This window comes from Elgaria multicarinata, chromosome 4 (assembly GCF_023053635.1).
Source record: "Elgaria multicarinata webbii isolate HBS135686 ecotype San Diego chromosome 4, rElgMul1.1.pri, whole genome shotgun sequence".
NCBI lineage: Eukaryota > Metazoa > Chordata > Lepidosauria > Squamata > Anguidae > Elgaria > Elgaria multicarinata.
In genome coordinates this window covers 94,542,279-94,566,157 of record NC_086174.1, presented here as the reverse complement: position 1 = coordinate 94,566,157, position 23,879 = coordinate 94,542,279, and the positions used below count along the sequence as shown (strand labels likewise).

The following is a 23,879-nucleotide window of genomic DNA, read 5'->3' as shown; positions in this document are numbered from 1 at the left end:
TTCCGTTTTAATTATTGTGAATCATGATAACCCCAGTTACAAATACTGCCCTCTTTCAGATGAGCTTCTACTAATGTACAGACAATACTTATTGCTGACTATATATTTTACATTTGTATTTTTTATACTGCTGACCACTCTTTATACTTATAACCCGCCAAATATGGCTCTTCAGAGCCCTGCAGATGGCTGCTTTCAGATAAAGTTTATTTCATTTTCTGTAATACACAAATGTGTAAACTTATTTCACAAAACACGCATTATAGCAAAAGCATAACTTATATTATTTGAAGCATGTCCTTTATTAGAAAACAGTAATTATATGCAATGCAATGTTGAGCAAAATTATTTTAAATCTGCATCATTCCTTGTACCTTTATATAATTAGTTAGTTGTGATATCATAACATTTTCATGCAACTTAGATTCCCATTCAGAAACTTTAGATATTATTGAGAGTTTCCAGTAGCTTGCATAAATTATATGTGCTACAACAATTATGTATGGCATCAGCTCTTGACATGCCAAAGGTATATTCTTCGTAAAGGTCTATTAAAAAATCAAAAGAAAGTTTTAATATCTTTTCAATGTGTATATTCAGTAATAAAAAAACCTGTTGGCTTAGGACATGTTGGCTCAAGTTCCACAAAGCCAGGAAATTAGACGGTAAAGCTGATGCCTTAATTGATGTGCTCTATGATCAGTGATGATATTGTACAATGTCACTAATTGTGCTTGCTTACAAATTGCATACAGGACCAGTGGGCTTTCTATATGGGGCGAAAGCCCCGCGGTGGCTGCAAATCTGTGTGGCGTCAGTTATATGACATAGCCACTGCTTCGCAGCCACTACAGGGCTTTCCCGCAAAGCTCTGCATTGAAAAAGTCAGAGACTTACTCCCACTTTTTCATTGGGAGCAAAGTCAGTACTGCTCTTCCGCTGTCTGACATTGCTCCAGGGGCAACCCGGGAGGGGTGTGTGTGGTTCTGGTGGAAGACGCCCAGTGATTGGTCGCCTTCCACCAGGAAGAGGGCGGGGGATGGCTCCAGTACCCAGATGATTGCTGGAAATCCTGCGCTCCCTCCTTAGCGTCGGGATTACCTGATGCCACCCTGGGTGAGTTAAACTGCAGGGGTTTGCAGGAAGGGGGCACCAACTCGGTGCAATGAAGACAATGTGGGGCATTTTTGCTAGTCCCAGATACAACTGGATTTGGTCCGGAAAGACCAAGGAAAAGTATAGATGCATGGAGGGTAAGCTGTAGGCATGCACAATTTGTGACATCGTACAAGATCAGCACTGATCACAGGGCACATCAATTAGGGCCAGAACCTTAGCTTCCAATGTCTTGGCTTCAAACTTGAACCAAAATGAAATAGCCTTAATTTTGTTCTTAAACTGGCAGGGTTTTTTCATCACTGAATTTCTCTGGTTTGTGAAAATGAAATTTCTCCCCCAAGGTATTTAAATCTGCTTTCTTGCAAGTCAGCCTATATGATACATGGGATTATGAATACTGAACTGATAGTAATCAAGATTTACTTTCAAGGTGCACATTTATTTTTTTAGGTGTACACCTCAAACAAACAATAAATTCAGTTTAACCATATTTGCTAATCAGAACAAATCAGAAGTATAGGATAATACTTTTATAGAGATCAAAAGTCACACTCTATGGAACCAGCTTCTGAGATCATCAAAAGGCTTCATTGTGCTGAATTATAATAAAAAGGGAGGGTGTAGAGCTGCTTAGTATCAGTGAGAGTGATTCCCTCAGTCTGCAAGATTTTATCACTCTTATCTCAGTTGACAGTTTCCTGTTACTCCTCCCCCACTGTCAGAATGCATGTGTAAAGGGATCTGCATTTTAAGCTGTGCAACTTTGCTGCCAAGCAATATATTCAAATTAGCTTTTGGTGACCTAAAGCATAGCTGGGCTGGGAAAGTCACTGGTTCAAATGTGACTTCAGCCATGAACTCATTGGGTTGCTTTTCACAAGCTGCTGCAGTTTCTTTGCATCAGCCCCCCAATCTCTGGATGACAGCAATACAGGCTGATTTTATAGGTCTGTCCTAAGAAGTACTGATACAATGTATGTGAAAGCATTTTGAACCACACAGAAAAGCACAGTATTATGTATTCACCATTACCTCTGTTTTGCTAAAGGTAATAATTTATGAACAGCCGTACTTTGAAGGGAAACATGTAGAACTTGATTCAGAATTAGTTTCTCTTGCTGAAGAAGGAAAGGAAAAAGAAGAATCCACAGAACCAGAAAATGATCTGCTCACATCAATAGGATCCATAAAAGTCAAGGGAGGAGTGTAAGTATAAGGAGGGGAAACTGACATTTCGCCATACTACAACTGACTGTAGTTTGCATGATCAAACAGCCCACCATGACTTAAGCCACAGTGAATTGTAGTACGTGTCACAAGCCATTTTGAATATTCAAACTGCGACTTGTCATGTCATCCAAACCCAGAGTTGTTTAACCCTCAAGTAACCTTTGCTTAAGCACATGCTTAAATCTCTCCCATTGAAAGTGTCCCTTATTTCATTTGGAATTTTATGAAAATTTTAATTTTCGTTTCTGGTCTTTATTTTTTATTTTTGTTTTTGCTGTTAATGCATTAAGTTTGCAAGTTTTGTTCATGTTATCACAGCAATCATTTTTGATTTTGAGATTTTTTAAAACATTTTGTTTACTGTTTGTAGTTGGGTTGCGTATGAGAAGCCAGAGTTTGCTGGGCATCAGTATTTGCTGGAAGAAGGAGAATATCAGGAATGGATGGACTGGGGTGGTTATGATGAGCAAGTGCAATCACTGAGGCCTGTTCTAGGGGTAAGTTTAAGAATATGTAATATAAGTGGAGACCTAAAAATATATATAGTACTTTTGTTATTTTCCGTGTTGTTATGTTTTATGTTCTGTCTGTCTGAGTGAATCCCCCAAATTTCACAGAGTGGAAAAAGAAGAGGAGGGACAGAACAAAGAGGAATAATGTTTTTCTCTCTCTCTTTTAATCTCCCTCTTGTCTTCCCACCCATGTTTCCTTCCCAGTCCACTTAAAAAGAACCACATGTGGAAGCAGTCTCTGTGTGTGTACATTTCTGGATCATGAACAGCAGGTCGAAATTGGATGTACAGGAGCATTCGATGATTATTAATTTTTGTGAGGGAGAGTAATTAGACTGAAAAGGCACTCTCTAATGCCAACTACCCTCTTCTGTGATCCTATGAACTGTGACAGCATTTCCCAGGGGGCAGCGGAGAACACATAGCTACTCATTGCTCTCTTCTGTGGGCAAGGGGGTTGGGGGAACTAGGTCTTTTTAAAAACAGCTCCTTCCTCCCCCCAGATTTCCCTCCATAGTCAGGGCAGAACTGGCATCAAAGGTAGGTATGGCTGGGCACCTGCTGTGAGCCCTCACCTGAGCAGGGGACCGCTGGCAAGAGCCCCCTGGAATTGCTCCTCCTCTTCACCATGGCAACCTGTTAGTTCACCTGCCTCTCACTTCAGCCCAGACAACGGGGTGTTGAGAAGCAAGAGCAATAGATGCCCCTGTCTGCCTGCTTGCTCCCTGGCTCTCTAGCTGCCAAGTAGTAGCAGTGGTGAGAAAGGGATGAGGAGCAATAGCAGCTGTTTGTAATGGTGGCAGGAAGGCAGACTCACTGAGGGAAGAGCCCATTCAGGCTCTCTTGCTCAAGGACACTCAAAAACCTGGAGCTTGCACTGGCCTTAATTGTGAAATAAGAATAATATAATAATATTCATAATCATAGTCAAAAGAAAGAAGAGGTTCTACCATCTGACTAAGCACTTGTGCTACATTTCTGATCTGCATAGCACAATGTTACACACGATGCTCTATAAGGAAGTAGCTCTAAATTACTTATTTATTGCATTTTTATACCGCCCAATAGCCAAAGCTCTCTGGGCGGTTCACACAAATTAAAACCATTCAAGATATAAAACAAACAGTATAAAAATATGATACAGTATAAAAACACAACCAGGATAAAATCAGCAGCAGTGCAGAAATACAAATTTAAAATATAAATTTAAAACAACAAAGTTAAAATTAAATTTATATACTGTTAAAATACTGAGAGAATAAAAAGGTCTTCACCTGGCGTCTGAAAGAATATAGTGTAGATGCCAGGCGAACCTCCTTAGGGAGCTCATTTCACAGTCAGGGTGCCAGAGCAGAGAAGGCCCTCCTCCTGGTAGCCTCCTGCCTCACTTCCTTTGGCAGGGGCTCACGGAGAAGGACCCCTGAAGATGACCTTAGGGTCCGGGCAGGTAAATATGGGAGGAGGCGTTCCTTCAGATAGCCTGGCCCCAAGCCGTTTAGGGCTTTAAATGTTAATACCAGTTGCACTTTGAATCGGACTTGGACTGGCAGCCAATGAAGCTGAGAGAGGACTGGCGTGATGTGATCTCGCCGGCCAGTCCCTGTTAGTAAACAGGCTGCCCTGTTTTGTACCAGTTGAAGTTTCCAGACCGTTTTCAAAGGCAGCCCCGTGTATAATGCATTGCAGTAATCCAAACAAGAGATTATGAGGGCATGGATAACTGTAGCTAGGCTATCTCCATCCAGATAAGGGCGCAGTTGGTATATCAGTGTAAGTTGATAAAAGGTGCTCTTTGCCACTGAGTTCACCTGTGCCTCAAGTGACAGTTCTGGATAAATTGTCAACATTATGAGCCCAGACATGGGCCAGCATCAAGGTTAGGTATAGTTAGGCATCTGCTGAGGGCCCCAAACCCAGAAGGGGTCCATTGACAATTGTCCCCTGGGGTTACTCCTCCTTCACTGTTGCAGCCTGCATGTTCACCTGCCTCTCACTCTGACCCAGACAATGGTGGTGGTGAGAAGGAGGAGCAGGAAATGCCACATTGCCACGACCCACTTGTTCACTGGCTGTCTATCAAGCAAGCAAGGAAGTAGTAGCAGTGAGGAGAATGAGGAAGAGGAACAATTTCTTCTGGTCAAACAAAACAGGAAGTGTGTCCCAACCATGAACAATTTCTGATAGTGACAATGTCAGTGAAAAGATGGCTCGGATTTATTCAGTCCCCCTCTACATTGTTCCCTTCCCAGCATATCTGCACACAAGTTACTCACTTTATGGATTAGAAGAAGAATATTTTCAAAATGCAGATTCAGTTATATTGAGCCTGTTCAGACGACACACCAAGCCACGGTGGTTAAGCATTTTGAGCTAAACATTGTGGCTTAGCATGCTGTGTGAACCATGACTTAACATGTCATGTGAATCATTCCTCACCATTGTGGCTACATAACCATGATTTAAACACGCTCACTAACCGTTTGCTACAAAAGGGTTATTTATTTATTTATTTATTTATTTATTTATTTATTTATTACATTTCTATACTGCCCAATAGCCGGAGCTCTCCACAGGTTAGCGTGTTATCTGAACAGGACAGTGTATATGTTGTGCCATGATAGTTTTCTTTTCATTTTTCTTTCCACAGAGTTTGATGCAGCCTCACATGATCATGTACACTGAAAAGGACTTTGGGACAAAAGGTTCCAACATAAACGTGTTAGGAATTATTTCCAATTTGAAGGATACAGGCTATGGACTAAGGACACAATCCATAAATGTGTTAAGTGGAGTGTAAGTCAGATATCAAGCTTCAATTTTATGATTAGTGGTGAATTTTCACATATATAAATAAATATAAAGGCTTGAAGTATTAATCAGTTACTTGGAATGAGATCACATTTTGTATTTCTGATCTGATTTGAGTCAGAATTGTCCCCTATAGATAGGGATTAAGTTGTTTTTAAACATCTGTGAATCTTCCTTGGGTGAATGTGTTAATTTTTAAATGGGTATGGAGAGCAAATTAAATTAGAATTTTTTTAATTCATTTTTTGACTACTTTAGGATGCTTCCAACCTTATTTCCAAAGCTATAAATCCAAACTTTGGGTGAAATCATCTCTAACGGTATGGCATCCACTGGAATAGAGCAAATTGCCTCTGTCCCCTTAAATCCACTTCTGAGTGCCAGGGGACAGTTTGGAGAAGATTGTTGCGGGTACATGGAGGTTGCAGAAAGGGGAGAAAATAGGCATGGTGTTGTTGTTGTTTTAAAAAACCTTGGGTTGTTGTGAAATTGGCATCATGCTGGTGTGATTTGTCCCACTGTTGGAGAGACAAGCCAGAGTTACTGGTTTGCACGTCACGACAAACAACCCACATCACTCATTCACAACAGCCCCCTCCCCCTATAAAAAAAACCCTGGGTTGTTGTGATGTGCTGAGCCTATGTGATGTTCAAGTGTTAACATGCCCTATTGCAGGTTGGACTTTGTGGTTGACGTACTGATCATACCTCTGTCACTTCAACTAAGTAGTTTACAGGGCAATTTGGGCGTGTATTTAGCAATATGTCTCAAATGATTAATGGACAGTGTGTTGAATGGATTGGTTAAACATGAATCAGAATGAAAGGAAATGGTGAGCCTAAAATATGAAGAAGTCATGAGCAAACCATTTAGCCTTCTCATGCTATGCACTTTTTGTTTTTCTAATGCCTTCTATTGCTGGCTGGTATAAAATTGCTGGAAATTGAGAGTTGGGTATAACTAGACTTGTCTGTGTTTGAGTAAAAAGTCTTGCCGCTCAAACATGAAAACGTATCTGAGTGAATTCATTTATGATTTTTATAAGCCTTGTTTTCACATGTTTACATGAAAAACAAATTAGCTGTGTGTCTTAAAATGAGAAACTCAGAGCAATTTAAGAGGGTCAGGGTGTGACAAAAGTAATATATCCAAAGAACACTGTGTGGGAGTAGATACTCAGTCCTTTATCTCTAAATTGTTTTCTAAGAAACTGGACTGAAGAAAATTAGTTGATGTCCAGAATATTAATGTCATGATAACTATGTCAGCTGAAAAAACCTAGTGATGCAACAATATCATGCTTTACCATTATTGATGTCTCACCATTATTGTATTGCTAATGTGAACAGATATGGATATTTATAACTGTGCAATACTGGAAGCTTACAATATAAAGTCCAATATCAGGGGCTTGTAAAATCCTAGTTGTCCTTTGCAAATATATGATTCCCTCATTTTTCATTAAGTACAACTCATAACAATTTGCTTAATGTAGTCAGGTCCTTTTAAAAAAATACAAAATTCATAATAAATGGTTGATGAAATTTGGCTTTTCAATAACCTACTTTTATTTTTTAAAAATCAGTGAAGTCATGACTGTAGATGAAAATAATATAATTGACTTTTTCCCCTAGATGGGTGGCTTATGAAAATCCTGACTTTACAGGAGAGCAGTACATCCTTGATAAAGGAATGTACCCCAGCTATGAGGTTTGGGGAGCTAGGAGTTGTAAAATATCTTCAGTTCAACCCCTAATTTTGGTAAGAAGGTCTTTTCTTTTTTACTATTTGTTATTTTTTTTAACCAAGCTTGTATGTTTATCCTGCAATTCATTAACCAGTATATCTTTGTATATTTCTGGCATCATCTTTGTTCTTTATTTCTTTTTTCTCTCCCTACATTTTAGGACAACACCGGTGATGATATGGGGAAATTTAAGGTAAAACTTGCAAGATTTTACATAGCAAATATAGAGTACAAGCTGTACATCAGCTGTACTTCAGCTGTATCATAACCTAAAGAAAAAACAGGATGTGTGGAGAAGTTGCAGGGAGCATAGTTCACAGAGCAGTAACAGAACCTTGGGAGGCTTTAGGAGCAGGAGAAAGGGATCACCAAAAAGCAGAGTGCAGATCTGAGCCCATCAAAACCCCAGATGCTTAAGAGAAAATGTGTATCGAATGTAATCCGGAGGGCGGCAGCTTGTAGTCCTCTAGATATGTTGGCTTACAACTCGTGCCATCCCTCACCATTGGCTATGCTGACTAGGGCTGATGGGAGTTGTAGACCAAAACATCTGGAGGGCCACAAGTTGCCCACTCTTGTCTTAGCCCTTCAAATGCAAAAATGTTTCCAGAAGATTTCAGGCTTGGACTTCAGCAATTCTTTAAAAGAATGAATTTTCAAATTCAGGCAACAACTTTCAAAGGATGGTTCTCTACATAGTGTTATCATACAGACCTAGTGAACATAAGGGATGATTGTTACAAAATGGTTTTGTTTAAACCCGAGGAGGCGAATGGGCAGGGGTGCATACGTTTTGGCTGGCCTTAATACTGAATCAAAATGTGTGGTCGCCACCAGTCCTGCCTAGCCCCTGTCTCAAGGGAGCAGTAGGGAGAGGTCGTGCCTGACATGTACTGAGCTCCATGGGGCACTTGGAAGCAGGGAGGACTCAGCATTACGGAAGCCCTGGAGAAGGGCAGGAACTTCTGCCCTTCAGAGGCCTCACTGCTTCAAGTGCATTTAGTCAGCATTAGATCAAGTGGAGCCCTAGCTTGTTTTCTCTTTAGACTGGGGCCGGCGCTCTCCGTATTAAAACATTTGGTTGCGAGTGAATTTGTGGAGCCCTAGTATAAGGGATGAGATAATCTTTTAGTTTAGTTCAAAGATACTTTCACTTCCAGATTAGGTTGCCAGACAAAGACAAATTCCTTTGAGGATTCATCTTAGAATTTTGTGTGTGGAAACGTTGGCTTCTTATGCAGCGCAATATAGTTTTACAAATAGTCTAGAATTTGTATACTTTTGCAGGGGGAAGTGTTTGCTCATATATATGGTTAATAAAAGTTATATTAGAATGATCCGGTCAATGGCTCAGTGTATTATTTGAAGATGAATATGGTCTACTTTATTTTAAAGGTCCAATTATTCTCAGAACCAGAGTTTCAGGGTAGCAGTCAAGTATTTGTGGAAGACAATTGTCAAATTGAGGAGACTTTTCCTGTTAAGTCATCAAAAGTCTTATCTGGCAGGTAAGTACACAATTGCATCACTTAACTTCACTCAGGGAAGAGCCAGCTTCTGAGTGTGGAAGGGAGTTGGATAATCTGGGTCCCAGTGAATGGGCTGTATCATCATCATCATCATCATCAACATCATCATCGCTATACTATCCAATAGCTGAAGCTCCCTAGGTGGTTTACAACTATTCATAAGACAATAAAATACAGCATAAAAAGTTAAATATCTAAAATTTAAAACAATTTAGACAGATAAAAAACAGTATCAATGAAATACTAGACCTCTTTGGATGACTGCCATAAATGCCCCATCATATGCCATTAAGTGGATGCATTTATTGATGTCAGTGCATGCATCCATCTGATCCAGTGGTGGTTGTATGTGACTAGGGCTAGACTGGGCATCATCTCTGTCTTTTTATAAATTAAAAAGGACAAAGATAGGGATGCATTCAGAAATATGGTGGAAATGATTTGAACACACATTTTCTGCCTTGAGAACAAATGGCTTAGAAATCAGTGGATGTATGTTCAGTTGTTTTGCATATTGTATTATAAATTACTGATTCTTTTAAAAACATTATTTTTGTCACCAGCTGTCTTTAAGAAAGTAAAAATTGCTATATATGGTCCAATCAAAACTACATCTGACCCAGCAATCTGTCAGCAAGATTTTAAGTCACACAGAGCTTCTGTTTAATCAGCAATTACTTTGATTTTATCTTACATTCTCATTTTCTTCTCTTCTTGCAGTTGGGTTGCATACGATAAGGAAAATTTCTCTGGTAATCAGTATGTGTTAGAAGAAGGAGCCTATCCTGATCTGTCTGCAATGGGTTGCCTACCACAAACATGCTTGAAGTCATTACAAGTTGTAAATATTGTAAGTTTTAAAAAAAAGAGTTGAGTGTAAAGCCGTAATGTTGAATATGACTTATATTTGAACCAATGTACTGAGGTATAAGGATGTATAGCTAAGTCATAGAAGCAAATGTGGAGATGAACCTCAAAAATATGCTGTAAAAAATTTATTGTGGGGGAGGCATAAATGTCATAGTCCTATGAAATTGACAGCCCTTTAGTGCTGATCAATTTGCATGGCTCTGGGTATTTTTACATAGTACAAAGTGGGACCATTAATTTATGTAGGCAATTACTATCCCACCCTTCAGTACTGTTAGGACAGCTAATGTAAAGAATAAAGTAATGTAAAGAATAAAACAATAATTAACTCTTTGCTAAGCACAACCTTCTTTTTTAAGGCTGATTTTGTGTTTCATGAAAGATAAGGCTGCAAGCTGTATTTTTTTTAATTGGGAGAGTAATCAACTAAAGCTTTAAGCACAGATTACAGTCTGCCCCAATTAATTAGTAGACTGAGATCCAAAGTAAATACTATACTCCATTGATTGAAGCCATTTTTTCCCTAGCCCAGCTCTCTTACAGTATCGGAATTGGGGCTAGGAGAAAAGTACAAGCAATGGAATGCAGTTACATAAACTAGAGAGGGGAAATTTCCTTCTTTATTTAATATTTAAAATATTTCTAGGCTGCTTTTCAAGGCAAGAGTCCTCCCAAGGCAGCTGAAATGGTTTCATTCCCCTCAGTCTCCATTCCTACAAAATCAGAAACCTAACTCGCTGCTTTGTGGAAACGGCAGAGTGATGAATAAATACAACTTGCCTTTTACATCTAGTTTGACCTTGAGACGGAAGGGTACATCACCACACAGTTGTGTTCACTTTCTCTTTTTATGCCTAATTTGATGGGTGGGGGGAACCCTAAAGCTTTATCTTCCAGAGGATATTGGACACAATCCAGCTTAACTAAAGCATTTTCAAATCCCATTGATTTCAGTGGTATAGAGCCAAGCATACGTTTAATTTTTCCATTAAAATAAATGGGACTCAAAGTGTTTAACTCTGGCTGGGTTGTGTCCATTCTGTATTTCAAAATTGCACTGACATGGGAAGGAAGAGGGAAGAGAGAGAAAAGATGCTGGTAGAAAGAGAGAAAAGGGAATGGCACAAATTTTGGTTCTGGCCCTCCCCACCACTGATTTCAGCTTTACTCACTGCCAACATGTGGCCCTTCCTGTGTCATCCATGAAAGAATGCAGCCCTTGACAGGAAAAAAAAGCTGCTCCAGAAGTTTGTCTCCCCAGTGATTTCAGTCTCTATATCCACAAGTATCCATGTTTCTTATAGCTGTATATGTATTTCTTCTATTCAATAACTTTTATGCTGCTGTAGGATTTCTATACCTAGCTCCAAATCCTTCTCTGAACTGTGTGACACTTCTTCTTTCCTTAGAAGAAATACCATGAGCCGTTTTTAAATCCTGCAGTATGAGAATAAGGGGCTGTCTACACGCGATCAAAACCCCATGGTGGCTGCAAATCTGCGCTGTGTCAATTATATGACGTAGCCGCAGATTCGCAGCTACCGCAAGGTTTTCCACGAAGCTGCGCAGTAAAAACGTTGGGGACTTAACCCGACTTTTTCAGTGGGAGCGAGGTCACCCTGACTCTTGCACTCGGTGGCCGATCCAGGGGGTAGTCCTGCTGGAAGGCAACCAGCAGTTGGTCGCTAGAAGCCAGGAAGAGGGCAGGGGGATGACTCCAGTACCCAGATGACTGACAGAAACCCCATGCTACCTCCTTGGCATGGGGATTACCCGACGCCACCTTGGGTAAGTGAAAGCACAGCCCCTAAGACTCATGAATGCACTATGGCCTTGCCCATATCATGTCTAAAATTGGTTGGGTAGGATATGTATTTATTGTGAGAGGTCTAGACTGTTTGGACCTCTGTTTGGAAAACTATAAACTGCCAATTTTTATTAGTAGCTCTTATACAGACAATAAACATACAAAGCATTATATATAAAAATTGTACCAAGATTTTTGAGTTCTTTGTGTATAAAGAATTACAGGTTTGCAAATCTGTAGCACACCTGTTTGTCCATATAGCTGTAGGGGAAGTTCTGCAATTATAGCTGTTGCTGACTCATGAAAGTGCCAGCCAAGAATGGAAGGTGTGGCTGCTAGTCATTACCTTGCTTCTACTTCCAGTTTTCATCCCACATTCGGAATAACTTTTTCATGAGTAATAGCTTTTATTGTGGGCTTGCCATCCAGTCAGTCCTACATGGAGAACCTATTTTTTCATTTGTCTGGGAGTGGGAATTATCACAGTTAAAAATTACTTAGCTTGAGCTGGTGACTGTGGTTTATCCAGGCCTTTCCAGATGCTGTGGTTTACCCACAGGGATTAAACCAACCTCCACAAAGGCTCCATTGTGGAAAAATTGTTCAAATGACTAACTCAAAGAGCCGGTAGACTACCTTTTTTTTGCAAAGGGAATACACATTATGCTAATGAGAAATTATTTTTCTCAGAGCAGCATGAGAAAATATCAATACAAGTAGTCTGTAGTGCTGGGAAAGGCAGCTTGTGGCTTTCTGTCTGTTTTGGCCTACAACTCCCATAAGCTCTAGCCAGCATAGTTAATGCTGAAGGATTATGGGAGTTGTAGGCCAAAACACCTGGAGGGCCACAAGTTGCCCTCCCCTGCTATAGTGTTCAAGAGCAAGTTCATGAACATCTTGTAATCATCCAAAATGTTTTTAAAAAACCACCACCCTCTGACATAATAGAAATAAATCAGCTTTTTTTCCCTTTTAAAACAGGAGCTTTCTGAACCACTCGTAGTCCTTTTTGAAAAGGAAAACTTCAAGGGAAAGAAAATGGAATTTACTACAGAAGTCGTAAATCTCCGGTTCCTTGGCTACAATCCTCATGTAGCTTCAGTAGAAATTTGTGGTGGCATGTAAGTTACCATTTAAAGTTAGGTGGTTTTTTATTATTATTCTCGTCAGAAGCAGTTTATATAGCTGGACATTTTAATTGTGCCATTAAAAAAAAAAAACCATAACGGCCAGAAAATTAATTTTAAGTTCCCTGAATTCTGATCTGGAACTTGATACGGATTTGAATGAAGTCCACATACACCTGTTTTTGCTGAAGGCTGAGCCTACCTCTCCACTGTGCAGTTTTCTTTTAAGCATAATTTGCTTGCATGTATATGTTTTTTCATTGGCCAATAGACTTTTTCTGTAAGTTCAGGTAGCTTAATGCTTCCCCACCTTTTTTAAAAAAACACAATTTATTGAGTGTCTTAGGCGTTGTGCACACAACATGCTAACCCTGTGTGGATTGTTATTGAGTTGTCTGAATGCAGCACTTTTTCCACAAGGTGAGTTATTGTGTTGTCTGAATGCAGCATGTTTTCCGCAGGGTTGCTTATTAACCATGCAGTGTGACTTGTTAACCACCCTGAACAACACAACAACAAGCCATAGGTTCTCAAGATGGCTTGTTTGAGGGGGAAAAAACACCACACTGCATGGTTAACAAGCCACCCTATGGAAAACACACTGAGTTCAGACAACATGTTAAACCACCCTGCGGAAAACACACAGCATTGAGACAATTTGATAACCCATGGGTTAGCATGCTGTGTGAACCCACAGTATTTTACCCACAGTTAAAGCTAACCAAAATTTGTTTCTTTATCCTGGTAAAAATCCCAAACTATGATTTACCTTTCCAAGTTATGCCTTGTTCCCAGGGAGTATAGAGAGAGAGATGCCGGGAAGATTTGCTTTTTACCTGCAAGCATAGCCTGAAGAGGTGGGGAACGCTGTGGTATGCTCAATAATGAGTTTTATCCCATTAACCCATCCCACAAATCAGTGAAACAGGGACAGAGGGCATTTCCACCTGTCCTTTGCAGCTCCCACACTATTTCCCCCATCTTCCAAACCTGCTATAGAGGGTTGGGAACCCTCCAAAACAGACTTTGAAGAGCTGCAGGGGGCTGCAGGAGGGAGGAGCGAGCCCCCTCGAGTGATTTGAGTACAAATCAAATCAAATCAAACTATCCAGTCTGATTGTGAGGATTTCCCCCATAATGTTTAACACAAGCCTTGGCTTTCAAGCCCATTTCAAAACCTGGCTTCATATCATTGTTTGCATCTAATCCCTAACCAAGGTTTAGGGATTCAGACATAAGACATAGTCAGGTATTAATTCTGCAGCTGAAGGTTCTCTAGAAATTAATGTTCACATATCAGTATATTACTGTACAAGCTTGGGGAGGCTGGAACAAAAGACAGGCTCTCCCCTCTCTCCTTTCTTAGTGGTGCTCCCCTACTTTTTATGAGCCCCTTTTAGTTATCAGTTATTATGATGGCTTTACTGCACGAAATATATCCAGATTGTTTGATGCAATATGGCCATAAAGGTTCCAACTTATGCATATTTATTTTGAAGCAAGTCTCAATGGTTTTCATGGTTCATAATAACATACTTGATAATATACTGCTCAAATAAAATGTATAACCTGTTATACTATATGCTATTGCTATAAATATTTTTAAAGGAATTTTGTTTCTCTTTAAGCATATACATTATTTTATGGATCTAGTTAATAAAATATAGTTTGTTTCAGATGGATTATTTATGAACACAATAATTATAAAGGCCGTCAGATTTTATTGACACCTAAAAAAATACCAAACTGGTATGAGTCAAGTGGCTACCGCAAAATAGGTTCTCTACGACCTTTACTGCAAGTAAGTGACTACAGCCCACTCTGGGATGTCAAGCATGTCCGAATCTTCTGTCATTATACTTTCACTGTTGCACTAATTGGCTCTGCTCTTATTGAGTCTCCTTGTCTTAGTAATGTACAAGGGGACCATTTTAATCACATCACAGAGTACAAATATAATGGCCTTACAAAGATATTTAGATCTATGACATAAAGCTTTGAAATGGTGACTTGGATTGCAACACTCAATCCAATTCAAATTAACAATTCTGTCTCTTTAGAACAAAAAAGTAGAATTATTTCCGAGTAGCTTAAAATTGACTAAATTGCTTCCTTAAGATTGCATACCATTTTAGAGGCACCCTTATTCATTTCTTACACATACAGTGTCTTCTCTGAACTCTCAGAAGATCAGATATCCAATTACGGTTGAATGGAAGAAAATCAGGCAGAATAATCTGAACTTCAAGCGTAGTGCTAACGCTCTTGACATTTAAAAACTATATAAAATCACTGGTAGAATACGCAGTACTTAATACTCATTAATATTATTGCAGTTATCATTTTGAGATGATAGAAGTATCTTTTAATATTTAGATTGAAGGCTATGATCTCAGATGTCTTGCTAGCAATTAGACTTGTGAACCAGACTATTCAGAAGTAAGTAGTTTGAGGATGTTGTCTTAGAGCCAAGGTTTGGTGCAGTTCTACAGTCAAAATTCATAACTTTATTTATTCATTTATTTATTACGTTCCTAATTTGCCCAATAACCAATGTTCTCTGGCCAGATTACAAACAGTTAAAAGACTAAAATGCCATAGAAACAGTTTAAAATACAAACTACAATACTGCTCTGTAGTAGCATATGTTGAATCTTCAAAAAAAGTTTCTTCTCATTTATGAAATTCCTATCTTCTTTCCAATGAAATATATGAAAATAGTATCCATATAGTGAAATTAGTATGTATGATGTAGACCTGAGCATGGGCACGTGTGTCTGTCTTTCTTTAAATGGGTATATAGACAGAGAGAGAGAAGCAGGACAACATTCTTAAGGTAAAATGTGTAAGAAAGATATAAAGACTAGCAAGAGTGTATTTATATAGATATAGATGCACACACACACACACACACACACACACACACACACACACACATATATATATATATATAGTTAAAACATTTTGGTTCTGCCCTCATCAGTAACTGTGCTATTAAAACTGCTACTGATGAGGACAGAAGTTGAAATGTTTAAAAAAATGTTTAAAAATATTTTTAATACTCTCTTGTTAGGCTTTCTATATATCTGTAATCCAGATTATAATTCTATAATGTGCTGATGCTTGAAAATATTACGTTGTTGTTTTGTTGTTGTTAGCAAGGTAGAAGAAATAACACTTGTAGACATTGCGCTTCAAGAGCTGTTTTTGGTTGGTTGGTTTGTTTACAGAAACGAGTGTACTTCAGACTTAGAAACAAAGAAACAGGAAAGTTCATGTCAATTGATGGAAATATAGATGACTTGAATCTTCTGAGGATACAGATTACAGACGATACTAAATCTGATGAGCAAGTCTGGGTTTATCATGATGGATTCATCAAATGTAGGGTAAGGTTCTGTATGAAACAGCCCTTGCTAATGTATGTTCAGTATCCTTCACACACTTCCCATAAAAATAATAATAGAAAACTATATTCACTGGTCAGAGAACAAAGAAGCTGCTAACTAACATGGATCTATTTTCTTTATGTTTTTTATTTTGGAGTGATGCTCTTCAGCCATTCTTGCTTTGTTGAAGAACATGGTGATACCTGTTTTCATAATACTTGTTTTCTTCTTTTTATTTACATGCCTGGAGTAAATAGAAGGTAGATCTGGAACTACTGGTTGATCTCCGGGTGATTTGCAATTCTCATTTTTTAATAACAGCAACAACAATGAATGCTCCTCTCTTTTAAATAATTAAGCTGCTGAAATGGAAGAAAGCTTGGAGTGAAAACCAAGAGTAGATTTTTGTATAAGACTGTGAAGTCATTAATAGTACAGAAAAGGAATTCCTGGGCCGTGTGTGTGTTCAGGGGTACCCGTGTTCCTTAATTCTAAGAGTGTGCACCTGAGTTAATGGACCTTCGGTTTTTAGAAAAAACAAAGTAATTCTTGCATGCCTAAAGTCTGCTTTAGTGGGTGCTCAGGCCCTTGGCCTGTAGCCACCAATGCACCTCTCCCTGGCATGAAATGGCAACCCTAGTCTGCATTGCTTCTGCTGCCAATCACTCCCTTTCCGCTTTAGATTTGGGGAATCAAAGATGGCAGCTATCCACTACAGAAACAAAGACAAGATAACTGAATAACACGGAACAACTGAATTGTGGCCAGTTTTAAGTACTTCAAATTTTGGGGGAGATCAAGTAGTTCTGCTCCCATCTTAGAGTGTTGCTTATTGGGTAGCAGCAATACCAGGTGTGTGTGGGGGTGCATCTTGATGATACCAGGGTGGCTGCACTGCTGGGTGGGGACCAAAGGGAAGTGGAATAGGCATACACCCAGAAGGCCCTACCAGGATGCATTGACCCCAGTAGCTGCCCCAGGATGCCAGGTAGTAGTGCAAGACCTGTCTATTAATCATCTTTTTCTCAAATTGGATTTTCAAAGATTGCAGCTCCATATAAATTCTTAAAGAAAACAGATTAAGTAACCTGTTACACCAAGTTCAGTAGTTGAACTTTATGTTGAAGATTATCTTTTTTGATATCTGTAATTACATTCAAACAAAGACAAGATGACTGAATAACATGGAACAACTGAATTGTGGCCAGTTTTAAGTACTTCAAATTTGGGGGGAGATCAAGTAGTAATCAGCAGAGAATAAGTTATTGGATTGTATTAATCTTTTTGGTTGTTCTGCTTTTTCCTGTACTGACTTGACACTAAGATTCTGAGCACTTCAAAAACAAGGATTCTTTATATTTGCTATTACCCTGAACTATTGACAGTGAACTATGAGAGGAAATGTTGAATTCTAAAAGCAGTCTGTAAAATCACTAGTAAGAATAAAGCAGTCTGTTAGATCACTAGTAAGAATAATCTCACTACATGATTCCTTCATTTTATACAACACATACAACACATTTTGTTGATTTCAATCAAATTATAAACATACTTCTACATCAAGGGTTCTTCTTCGTGGTCTCTATGCATCACACATATGGGCTTTGCGCCTGCGCAGAGACCAGACCGGAACCTTCTCTAGCTGAGTGGAACGTTTTTGGCGGGAACCCCTCCCCCCACGCTACCGCGCATGTCCATGGGGTTCCCGCCCTTACCTCAGTTCTTCGTCGTCCGCCGTTGTGCCTAGACCGAAAAACTTTACCTCTAGCGTTTTCTCTGTTGATCTATTTAAAATACTTTTCTAGCTTACCTTTTCTTCAGCTTTCTTCTTTTTCGTCCTTTTTCTCTCTTTATCTATATAGAAAAAAAAAAAAAAAAAAAAAGATTTTTGTAGTTAGATTTCTCCTCAGCGACTTCGGTCGTGTGAGGCCTTTATGGCAATCAAAGCACCATTTAGAAAGTGCGTCAAGTGCGGAGCTAAGCTCCCTCCGTCTGACGGCCATTCTTTGTGCATTATCTGTTTGGGAGAGGGACATGTGGTAGAGACCTGCCACCATTGTATGTCTTTTACCAAACAAACCAGAAAACACCGAGCAGACCGACTCCGCTCCGTACTTTGGGAGAAGGCTCTCAAGGCCACAGAGGCCCCTTCGATGGAAAGAACGGCGGTTCATAAGTCTGTTGCCCGTAAAACGGCAGTTACAAAGACTGTTGCGGAGAAACCGTCAGACCATAGCACTGAAGTGCAGACCAGAGCAAATAGGGCTGAGATACCCCTCACGCCTGGTCGGTCTTTATCGAGTTCTATGGCTAAGACAATCCCTAAAACAGCCAGAACTCTGATATCTTCTTCTGAGCCGGAGAAGAAAAAGAAGAAGAAGAAAAAGAGGGATGTGGAGAAATCCACCGTACCGTCACCTCGACATCGGGAATCGGCCAAGAGCCATTCCACGCCTCCTGCCGTACCGACCACTTCGATACCGAGGTCACCTTCGGTACCAAGATCTATGTCAGTACCGACGGCCACGGTACCGACATGCCCTCCAAGTTTATCAGAGGGTGAAATTCGGGATTCAGTGTCGGTAACGTCCGCTCGGCAACCTATGAGGCCGCAAGAACTCGTACAGCCTTCCCCGAGACGGACCTCAAGAACAGATTGGGACAGGGCATCGCAGTACTCTGATTCCCAGTCTAGATATTATGACTGGGAAAGATACCGTCCTCAACAATATTTTCAAGGGGATCAAGGTTACTACCAGCAGGAAGGTTATTATGCACAACCTCCTCCAACAACAAGAGTCTGCCAGTTGCCTCTGCCTTCTCCATCCGCTCAGTTAATGTCGACGGTATCGACGCCTCGACACCGTGCACAGCAAGCAATACCATCTGCTGCATCCGTTACTGTGCTGCCGCAAGACGAACAACATGGTCTGCAAGTGGTGACGTTATCATCACCAGAGGATAGCTATCCTTCTGATTCTGAATCTCAACATTCAGTTGCCCCAGCTGCTCCTTCACCAGACGATGCAATCGAAGATGCCGATCCATCCTCGCCTTCGGACGATATGGTACGTTTTTCGGACCATATGCTTAGGATGTCCAAAGCATTGGGACTTGACATACAGGAAACAGATGAATCGGTAGTCGACCCAATTTATGATGTGTTTCAGTCGACAACGAACCAACGTTTGGCCATTCCTGTTCCTCAAGCCTTGAAACAAACGGCTCAACTGTCATGGAAAACCCCGGCAGTGACACAGGCAACATCAAAGAGATTGGAGACACTCTATAAAGTTAAGGAAGAGGATGCACAATTTTTGCTTCAGCATCCTAAGCCGAATTCAATTGTAGTGGAATCGGCACAGGGACAGTCACAAAAGACTCATTCTGCACCTGTCGACAGAGAGGGGAGAAAATTGGACCAAACTGGCAGGAGAGTTTACTCGTCCTCATCTTTGGGCATCAGAGCATCGGCGTACGAGGCAACTATGGCGAGATATCAGATTTTCCTTTGGGAAAAGATGGGTTCCCTATGCGAACATCTTCCGGAGGATAAGAAGGAGCTCGCGAGAGTATTTCAGAATGAAGCGACAGCCATAGCAAGGCAGCAATTGTCTACCGCTCGACACCAGGTGGATTGCCACTCAAAGTCGATGATGGGGGCCATTTCTTTGAGGAGGCACGCTTGGCTCAGATCAGCCAATCTTACTCAAGAAACGAAATGGAGGATAGAGAGCATGCCATTCGATGGCGAAGGTCTATTTAATACAAAGACCGACGAGACGCTGGACTCTATCTACAAGGCGAGAACAACAGCTAAAAAGATGGGGTTTACTGCTCCTCCTCCACAGACTCAATACCGACAGAAAAGATGGATAAGACCTCTTCCACAACAACAACGGCCCCAATACCAGCAACCAAGGCAGCAGCAGCAACAACTTCAAAGGAAACGGCCTTATCAGAGCCGTTTCCAACAGGAAAAACGTCAGCCCGACTTCTCTAAGAAGCAGCGGGTTTGACTCCTCGGCTCCAGATCCACCCCCTTTTGCGAACCGCCTAGCACCCCATTACCATCAATGGGAGTCAATAACATCGGACTCCTGGGTGCTCACTATCATCAATTCGGGCTATGCCATCGAGCTCGATGCCCTTCCTCCTTTTTCCGGCGTGAAAGTAACGACTCCATCCCCTCCTCTGCTACTCGAGGTACAGACCTTGCTATCGAAAGGAGCCATCTCTCCCGTACCTACAGAGGAAATCAACCAAGGTTTTTTCTCCCGTTACTTCACGGTCCCGAAGAAAGATGGAGGTCTTCGACCGATCATGGACTTAAGACAACTGAACAAGTTCATCATCCCGAAGAAGTTCCGTATGACAACGGTTACTTCAATTTTGCAGCTTCTACAAGAAGGAGTTTGGTTCGCAGTGGTGGATCTGAAGGATGCGTACTTCCACATTTCCATCAGGAAGTCGCATCAAGCTTACCTGCGGTTTTCGATCGGTGCATCCCAGTACCAGTTCACCGTTCTTCCGTTCGGGTTGGCCACGGCACCGAGAGTCTTCACGAAGGTCATGGCGGTGGTATGCGCCCACCTAAGGCAGAAAGGCATTTGTGTTTATCCGTACCTGGACGATTGGCTTCTCGTAGCGGACAGCAGCGAGGCGCTCCAGTCGGATATACTAACCACCCTCAACCTGTTGGACTCGTTGGGGCTGTGGGTCAACCACGAAAAGTCCATTTTGACTCCACAGCAGAGATTGGACTTCATAGGGGTAACCCTATCCTCTCGAGACGGGAGAGCATACTTACCTTCAACCAGGGCAAACACCTTGCAGCAGTTAGCCATCGACATCGAGAGCTGGCGGAAAGTATCGGCTTGGACAGTCCAGAGACTATTAGGCCTGATGGCAGCCACTACGGCAGTCATCAGGTTTGCAAGACTCAGAATGAGGGTATTGCAGGCCTGGTTTTTAAGAACTTTCGATCTCAGGCTCAATGCTCGACGAACTTACCTTTCGTTACCGAAGCAAGTCAGGGCATCGCTGAAATGGTGGTTCTCGATGTCGACTCTTCTCGAAGGCGTTCCATTCCAACAACAGGCGCCTTCGGTAACGATCACGACGGATGCATCCTTAGAAGGATGGGGAGCCCATTGCAGCTCCTTAACCTCTCAGGGTCATTGGCCTCGATCACAGAGGGAGCATCACATCAACCATCTCGAACTCCTGGCAGTAGAAAATGCAGTAAAAGCATTTGCACAGATGATCGAGGGCAAGAATGTCTTGATCGCGACAGACAATACTACTGTAGTGGCATACATCAACAGGCAGGGTGGAACAAGATCACACCCCCTGAACCGTTCTGCACTCAGGATATGGAACTGGTGCATAAAGAGAAGGACTTACCTGACTGCGATCCATGTAGCCGGCAAGGAGAACGTCTTTGCGGACTCTCTCAGCAGATCCTTCCATGTCGACCACGAGTGGGAGCTCGACGTCGAAGTGCGGGAAAGCCTTTTTCGGTACTGGGGCCGCCCTGTTGTCGATGTCTTCGCTACCGAGGACAACGCAGTCTGCGCCAAGTTTTGCAGCAGGGCAGGAAGAGGAAAGCGCTCTCTAGGAGACGCTTTCACCAGAACTTGGAGAGGAAATTTCCTGTACATGTTTCCTCCCTTTCCACTGTTGACAAGAGTGATAGCCAAGATTCAGATGGACAACTCCGATTGCATCCTGATCACGCCGTGGTGGCCTCGACAGACGTGGTTCTCACACGCTCTTCGGTTATCGAGAGGGGATTACATCAGGCTCCCGTCGACACCGAAGCTACTGTCTCGACACCAGGGCAGGGTTCGACACGCAGATCTGTCGACCCTCAAGATGACTGCATGGAGGATAACAACAACTCCTCCTCTGCAACTAGAACTTTGACTGTGGATCACATTATATTGGCAGCACTAAAGCCTTCCACTAGGAAAACTTATGCAGCAAAGTGGCAAAGATTTCAGAACTTTGCTTCAAAAGATGGTCAAATACCAGAATCTTGCCATTTGTCTTTCATCCTCAATTATTTATTGACACTCTTCCAGCAAGGACTTAAGCTCGCATCCATCAGGGTTCACCTTGCTGCGATTACATCTTTTCACCAAGGTATAGATGGGTTTACACCTTTTACCCATCCAACAACCAAGAAATTTCTGAAAGGTCTGAAGAACACGATACCGACTGTGAAGAGTATCGTGCCGCCATGGAGCCTGTCAGTTGTGCTGCAAGCACTGACACGCAAGCCCTTCGAGCCCATGGCTTCGACAGACCTTAGGCTACTTACATTAAAGACTGTCTTTCTAGTAGCCATTACATCGGCAAGACGAGCAAGTGAGCTTAGAGCTCTTAGGATAGATGTCCCATACACTATCTTTCATAAGGATAAGGTTGTGCTACGCACAGATCCAGCCTTCCTACCTAAGGTAGTGTCAACTTTTCATCTGTCCCAGCACATTACTTTGCCTGCTTTCTTTCCTAATCCATCTACACCTCTTGAGTCTTCTTTGCATACTCTGGATGTAAGAAGGGCTCTTGCTTTTTACAAAGACAGGACAGAGACATTTAGAAAGACAAAGCAACTGTTTATTTGTTATGGTGAGCCTTCTAAGGGACTCCCTGTCTCCTGCCAACGACTGTCACGCTGGATAGTGGAGACAATAGAATTGGCCTACTCTATTGCTAAATTAGAGTTAGTGAAACCTGTAACAGCTCATTCCACCAGAGCTGTTTCAACGTCGGTGGCTTTCACCAGAGGTGTTCCACTGACTGAAGTCTGTAGAGCCGCAACGTGGTCCACTCCATCCACGTTTGTCAAGCACTACAGTTTGGACACCCGTGCGAGGCAGGACTGCTCATTTGGGAGGACAGTGCTTTCAGAGATCTTCAGATGATGCACCAACCCACCTCCAAAGGTATGTCAGCTCGCTATTCGCCCATATGTGTGATGCATAGAGACCACGAAGAAGAAATGCAGGTTGCTTACCTGTAACTGTAGTTCTTCGAGTGGTCATCTATGCATTCACACAACCCACCCACCATCCCCACTTGGTGGTGTGAGACTTACAAATGACACTGTTTTATTGTGGAATGTACTTTACTTTATTTACACTCATGTTTATGGGGGCACAACGTCGGACTCCTGTAAACTGAGGTAAGGGCGGGAACCCCATGGACATGCGCGGTAGCGTGGGGGGAGGGGTTCCCGCCAAAAACGTTCCACTCAGCTAGAGAAGGTTCCGGTCTGGTCTCTGCGCAGGCGCAAAGCCCATATGTGTGAATGCATAGATGACCACTCGAAGAACTACAGTTACAGGTAAGCAACCTGCATTTGTCACTACAGTACCTGCCAACAGTAGCCTAGTTGCCAACTCCAAACATTTCACTCGGAAGAAAACCCCATTGAGATATATATTTCTATGATTAAAGCGTTTATCTTTTTTCAGGCTTTTAACATCAAATGAAGTGAACCAAGCTTGAGTGACAAAGCCATCCGTGTATTTGTCTGTCTCTTGTTTTCAAAGTTGTATAACATCTTTCAAAGCCTTCTGTCAAAGGGAGAGATTTCTCAAATGCATCAGTTCCTTTCTATTAGAGGAATGATTTCTTTCTTTCCAATAAAGTCAAAAGCATGTTTGAACATGGACAAATCATTAGCTGTGGGCTTACGACACACTGTAATAGTGGAGGTGTTAATTTGAA

At 41.5% G+C, this 23,879-nt stretch overlaps 1 protein-coding gene across 1 annotated transcript in view; it reads left to right on the top strand.

The window, feature by feature from the left end:
• The window catches only part of CRYBG1 (crystallin beta-gamma domain containing 1), a 118,858-nt gene that overhangs the window by 90,244 nt on the left and 4,735 nt on the right, over positions 1 to 23,879 (top strand). Inside the window, exons 12-21 of the mRNA XM_063124838.1 lie at positions 2,168 to 2,325; positions 2,720 to 2,846; positions 5,509 to 5,654; positions 7,305 to 7,431; positions 7,578 to 7,610; positions 8,813 to 8,925; positions 9,667 to 9,796; positions 12,605 to 12,744; positions 14,428 to 14,551; positions 15,981 to 16,139. Coding sequence (XP_062980908.1) covers positions 2,168 to 2,325; positions 2,720 to 2,846; positions 5,509 to 5,654; positions 7,305 to 7,431; positions 7,578 to 7,610; positions 8,813 to 8,925; positions 9,667 to 9,796; positions 12,605 to 12,744; positions 14,428 to 14,551; positions 15,981 to 16,139 — 1,257 coding nt within the window. The remainder of the gene's footprint in view (positions 1 to 2,167; positions 2,326 to 2,719; positions 2,847 to 5,508; positions 5,655 to 7,304; positions 7,432 to 7,577; positions 7,611 to 8,812; positions 8,926 to 9,666; positions 9,797 to 12,604; positions 12,745 to 14,427; positions 14,552 to 15,980; positions 16,140 to 23,879) is intronic.